Raw genomic sequence first — 6,549 nt, forward strand, 5'->3', positions numbered from 1 at the left:
GACTGTAAAGCCAACACTGAAGACTCCCAATGCAGAGCAGAAGGGAACCAGACTGTAAAGCAGGTGGCAATAAAAGCCCGGATTGCATACAAAGAGATCAAGACATGGAATATCACCATTTCATCTCCCCCAAACACTGGACCTGGAAGACACTGGGCGAACTTCTTCAAAAGGTTGAAGAGATTTATAAATTAGAACGGCATTCTGGGGCTAGAAACATGGTTCAGAGGTTAACAGCCAAGAGCCCTTGCTGACCTTGTGGAGAACGGGAGTTCAATTACCAGCACCCATGACGGGTAGCTCACAAATTTCAGCTCCAAGGGATCTTATACTCTCTTCTGGTCTCCAAGGGCATTGCATCTAGGTTGCATCCACACAGATACATAATTAAAAATAAAATGTTTAAAAACATGTTTGGAAATAAAATCCTAATAAAAACATCCATAGTAAATGAAAGTATAATACTGACAACGTCAGACATAAAGGCCCTCAACACTTTTGCTTTCTTTTACTTTTCCTGGGGAAACTCTTGGACAGTAAGTGCTCAAAAAATGCAAAACAATATTTTAAAACAAAAAAAAAAAACCCGTTGCCAAGAAAAACATGATTCAAGTTATAGGAATTCAGAGGTCCCATTCATGTAAAGAGCAACACTAATCTGTAGGACAATGGTGAAAGAAGGTTTCGGAATGATTAAGCCTTGCACTAGAGAATAAAATGTGTGTGTTTCTGGACCCATTCCTCTAAAAGGATGCTTTCTGGTGCTCTGGGCTTCACTTAAGCTATCGGGGCGCCTGGAGAAGGTCGGAGAAGTTGTGAGAGCCACGGGCACTCAGAAAACAAAGTAAACCAGAGATGGGACAGGTGTGGAACAGTTGTGTACCCCAGGTGAAGGGACTAGAACACCAGGCCCCTAGCACAGGAGAACATGGTAACTGGCTCAGGTGATAGAGCTGATGTGGCTGTTGATAGTGATGACTTGTTCTCGCGTCTATTTTCTCAGTGAGAGGAAAGGATATTATTAGCTGGAGGTGAATGAGAAGACAGCATTGAAGTAAAAGATGTGTCCTTAAAAGATGGGGTTTGAACCAACATGAAAAATGGTCTAAGACTCCCTACTTGTTCTTAGAGGTGCATGGGCGGCCTCTCCAGTCACTCTTTCTCTTCAGATTGTTAGGCACAGCCAGGGGGAAGGTGATGGAAGCCAAGAATAACAGACATTATCCCCAAATAGGGACCAAGCCAAGAATGACTCACAAGCTCCTTGTGGTCACTACTAGGGAAAGAAGAGGTCACCTGCAGAGGGGTGGGCAGAAGTGAAAAGTGGTGGACAGAGACAGTGGCTGAGCCCCCAGAAGAAAAGTCATTTTTGGACTTTAAAGAAAGCTTTGCAGTCAAAATATCAGAAGTGTTGATGTGAAAAGATGAGCAACAAAATGAGCAGAGATTCTGAGAGAGAGTCGTCACCCTTAATCTCAGACAGACGTAATCACCGTTTATCCAGGCAGGACATGGAGAGAGTCTAGCTGGAAGCTACATCTATAAGCAGCTATTTGGTGGTGGAATACTTCTGCAATAAACAGCTCCAAGCCACTGGAGATGGGAGGTCTTTTCAATTATGCTCTAATAAAAAGCTTCCCCATAGTAACCCGTGGAGGCAGGCTCTCTTTTCCACTGGCTCATCACGCTAACATTGTCATGCTGTGGCTTGAACGTGGTTTGCTCCATTTTTACTTTTGTATTGTTAATGTTTATCAGATGTGGATTCTTCACTTGCTCTTATATCCTGCTGCCGTTTGTATCAGTTGCTTTTCTCTTGCGGGGACAAATCATGAACACACAGCTAATAGAGGAAAGCTTATTTGGAGCTGCAGAAGGACAAGACTCTATGGTGGCAGACTGGAGGCATGACGGCTAGATCTGGAAGCTGAGAGCTCGCATCTTAGACCACAAGAAGGAAGCAGAAAGATAATTTGAAATGGTATTAGTCTTTAGAATACCTCCTCCAACACAGTGACATCCAAGCTTCTCCCAAACAGTGCTACCATTCTGGACACTGAAGTTGAAGCCTGGATCGCCTTGGAGACCCCAAGATATTGGAGATGCCAGGATCTTGGGATATCTGCCATGGAGAGTTGATAGCAGGGAGTGGAGCCAGCTCAAGAGGAAAAGTGTGTTACAGTCAACAAATCTGAAAGGAATTGGAGATCTGAAGAGCATTTTGACATCGAAAAGGAGACGTAGAGTTTAGAGTTTGCCCAGATGGTTTCCGGTCATGCTTTGATCCGACATTGCCTCACTGTGCTCCCTTCTCTGGGTTGTTTTGGAACAGTAATGTATATCCCGTGTTGGAAGTATGTGATCTGCTTTTTTCATTTTGACTTTATGGGGGATTACAGTTAATATATTGCGTGGATCTCAGAAGAGACTTTGAACTTTAAAACATTGTTGAGGCTGGGAACTTTTGAAGTTGGACCAAATCCATATTGGATTATGATATTACTGCAGACTTATAGGGGTCAGGGAGTGGAATGTGGTAGTTTGAATGCAACTGGCCTTTATAAGCTCATATGGAGTGGCACTATTGGGAGGTGTGGCCTTGTTAGAGTCAGAATGGCCTTGTTGGAAGAAGTGTGTCACTGTGGGGGTGGGATTTGAGACATCAATGCTCAAGCCACATCCAGTGTCTCAGTTCACTTCCTGTTTCCTCTACAAGATGCAGAACTCTTCAGCTACCCCTTCTACATCATGTCTGCCTGCACAACCACCATGTCCCGCCCTGAGGATGATGGACTGAACCTCTGAACTGTAAGCCACCCAATTAAATGTTTTCCCTTGCAAGAGTTGCTGTGGTCATGGCGTCTCTTCACAGCAACAGAAACCCTAACTAAGACAGTGCCTGAGGAAGTTGTGACATCTTCGGGAAGAGTCACTGGGGAAGTGGGTTGTTTGGGACAGGCTTTGAGATATACGATGCAGTCCCATTTTCAACCCTAGCTCTCTGCTTCCCGATTTGCCCATGAAATCACCGGTTGCCTCAGCTCCAGCGGCACCACCCATAATCTGGTCCTGCTGCCATGATACCACGCTGCCTATCTTATCACCATGCTTTCTCACCATGATTGACTGTACCTCCTCAAATCGTGAACCAGAATAAATCCTTCCTACATGAAGCTGCTTCTTTCAAGCATTTGATGTTTTTCACTCTTAGAGTCACTGCTCTCCCAAGCATGGCTTATCTGTGATACCAGCTATCAACCCCTAGGTGTAATCTCTCCAACCACTTCCCAGTACACAGATGATACTGCTCATGAATTATTAAGACACATAAATATTCATGTCTACTGTGCAGTCCCACAGCCGTACTTTAAGGTTTTATTTCGTATCGGGAAAAATCCTTCCTTTTCTTTCCAGTTCACCGATTCTCTCTTCAGCTGTGTCTACTCTGACGTCAGCCCACCTCAACAATTATTATTCCGTGCATTTCTAAAAGATCTACTTGTTTTCAATTTTGTTTATTTTTAATTCTGTATTGACTCATCATGTTTTGCTACAATGAATTCATGTTTTGTAACTTAGCATACCTGACAATGTTCTAAGTTCTCAGGCATTTGTATGGGTGATTATTTTGTTTGCTGTCTGTTGCTAAAGATGATCATTGTCAATGTCCAGAGCACGGAAGGGCTTGCTTATGAGACGGTGTTTGTTTGAACATGGTAAGTGAGAACTCTGAGAGCATTTCTCCAGGTGAATTTACGTTAGCTTCTATCGGGCATTGATGGCTACTCCTGACCTTCAACCACGTAAAACCACTGTTCAGGTTCACCGCAGGGAGGGCACTTGGAGTCTAGGGCCTGGCCTCTTTTTCTAAGCTTCAGTGTGTGATTTTTACAGGTTTTAGGATCCTACTTTCTGTTTTGTATTTGGATTTGAGGAGGCTCGGGAAAGCATGTAGATGCCCTTGAACTTTCTCATGTGTTTAATAATGTATTGAAAAGCACATTTAACCCAAGAACAGGATGCATTGCAGCAGGAGGTCCACTGGAGGAACAATCTGAGACATTAGGCAGATTGATCTCATTGACTCTGCTGCATTATCTCAATTTCTTAATAGTCCTGAGATGAAGAATTTTACTCCCAACTAACAGAAAGAAGGTTAAACAACTCCGATTACAGAGCTATAAGTGTAGAAGTATTAAACTCAGAAGCAGATCTGTTGGTGCTGGGATTGAAGGCAGGGCATTGTATGTGGTTCGCAAGCACTCTTCCGATGAGCTATACACCCAGCTCCTGACCCCCATGCTATCTACCACTATGTAGCATTGCCTCTCATTTGCGCGCTGTGCATCCATAGCCTCCTAGATGCATTTTCATCACTACTGTGCTCAATCTGGGCATTTCGTTCTCATCTCTACTGCATTCAATTCTAGCTTTAGGTCTGCTTTCTAATCCAACTGAATGGCTAATCCTTGGCACTAGCAGTGAAACACTGCTCTGCGTTTGAAGATATGAGAAAGAAAAAAGTCAGCAGAAGGGGTAGAAGTTTCAGGAACTCCATCTAAAACATATAAACTTCAAAGAGATACTGTTCTGATCTTATTATATAAGCCCAAGTTACTTTCCTTAAAAATCAGAATACTTTTGTAAAGTACATACATAAAATGTTTGCTAGGAAGCGGGGGGAAATGGCTCACTCATGAAGTGCTTGCTCCCATGAGGGAGGACCTGAGTTCAGATCCCCAGTGCCATGTAAAAGCCATGTGCAGTAGTGGGGACCTGTAACCCTAGCACTTGGGAGACAGGAGTGTGAGAATCATGTGACTTTGCTGGTTAGCCAGCCAACCCAGCTAATCAGTGGCCTCTAAATTTAGTTAGAAATCAGAATTTTTTTTTTCAGAAAATAAGATGTAAAAGTAATTGAGAAATACATACAGTGTTGACTTCTGGCCTCCATGTGTGTATTTGTCTGCACATGTGTATGCATGTGTACGTGTGAGTGTGTGCATGTGTGTGTATGTGTGTGTACATGCATGTGTGTGTGTTCCATATGTATGTATTTTTGCATGTGTGTCTGTGTGTGTATGTGTGTGTATATGCGTATGTGTGTGTGTGGTGTGGACACACACTCGCATACACGTGAGAAAGTTAGAGAAGAAACAGAAAGAAAACAGTTGTTGATGAATGAAGTCTGGTGTTGCACAAACCTCCAGGCCACAAAAGGACACATTCATAACAGAGGAGTCTTCCCCTGAGTTGGGGTGGGACGGGAATATCTCTAGAGGAAACCAGAATATGTTGTGCTTCATCTTATTCAGGGACAGACTCTGGGCGGTCCCCACACCTTATTTTATGTTGACTAATTAGGTGTCAGGGAGAGGATTCTATCCAGTGACACTTCCTTTGTGACAGAAGTAATCTGACCCGGGCTTTCACATCATGACAGATCATACCAAAAACCACTCTGAGATTTGACAATGGGCACATAGAGCACATAAATAACACGTAAGGAACTGAACAGCTGCAATTTAACTCCTGCCAAGAATGCTAAACAATCTGATAACAGTTAAGAAAAGGATGGCATTTCTTAAATTATTTTGAAGGATACTTGAACAAACACACTTCAAATCCAGTAGGTCAGACCCACGGGTGGGTCCCCTACTCTCTCTTTCTTTCTAAACAGTCTTAGCTCACCAGTAGGTTTCATTCATGAGAGACTGACCCCCAAATGCTCCCATAGTGACTGCTACGTATTCTGAAATTGATATCGCAAAGAATTTTCCTTCTGCCCTCCAAAGTTTGATATGGTATAGTCAATCTGATATAACTGCACGCTCTTATACATTCTGAAAGCATTGCCGTTTTGTGTGCATGTGGCAAATTGGTTGTTTCTTTGCTTTTAGTTTAACAAGTCAGTTCACAATTGCTGATCGGAAAGTCGGACCAGGGCCAGCATGCTGGATATGAGTAGTATTGAGTGGGCAGGATTCTATGCGAGGCTCCCAGCAAAACAATCGATCCCCCTGTCCTTTCCACCATCTCTAACAGAGAGAGGAAGCATGAAATCCCCAGCCCTCCTGCCACACTGCCTGGCTTATTTATCATTCCCTCCTCCATCCTTCCTGCCTGTCCAGATGGCTTCCCTCTTTGTTTCCAAGGCTGACTTGTGCTCACTGCCTTTAAGACGCTGATGACTTCACAGACCTTCCTCTTCAGTCCCCACAAAGACAGAAACCTTCAGTCTTACCTCTGGCGAATTATGCTGGGATTAGCTGTCACCAGCTGAGTTTTGGAGCCGACATCTCTGGTGTACTCACTTGACAAGGGAGGGAGATTGCATCTAGAAACACAAAAAGGAATGCTTCAGAATGACTCGTGTACTTTTAAATCAAGTCGATGATAAGGACCTAAAGAGGAAGGTTAATTCTGGCTCAATTCACAAATAACTGTTTTCAGCACCTTTCCCTTTCATGGGTATTAGATGACTAATTCACTATTAGCATTACCAAAGTCCTGGGGCTTATGTGATTTGTGTGTGTGTGTGTGTGCACG

The 6,549-nt window shown here is 43.4% G+C and overlaps 1 protein-coding gene across 1 annotated transcript in view; it reads right to left on the reverse strand.

Annotated features, from left to right (window-relative positions):
• St8sia1 (ST8 alpha-N-acetyl-neuraminide alpha-2,8-sialyltransferase 1) overlaps nucleotides 1–6,549 on the reverse strand; it is a 137,610-nt gene that overhangs the window by 36,619 nt on the left and 94,442 nt on the right. The window contains exon 4 of the mRNA XM_013352808.2: nucleotides 6,245–6,337. Coding sequence (XP_013208262.2) covers nucleotides 6,245–6,337 — 93 coding nt within the window. The remainder of the gene's footprint in view (nucleotides 1–6,244; nucleotides 6,338–6,549) is intronic.

Source organism: Microtus ochrogaster, assembly GCF_000317375.1.
Source record: "Microtus ochrogaster isolate Prairie Vole_2 chromosome 14 unlocalized genomic scaffold, MicOch1.0 chr14_random_2, whole genome shotgun sequence".
NCBI classification, from domain to species: Eukaryota; Metazoa; Chordata; class Mammalia; order Rodentia; family Cricetidae; genus Microtus; species Microtus ochrogaster.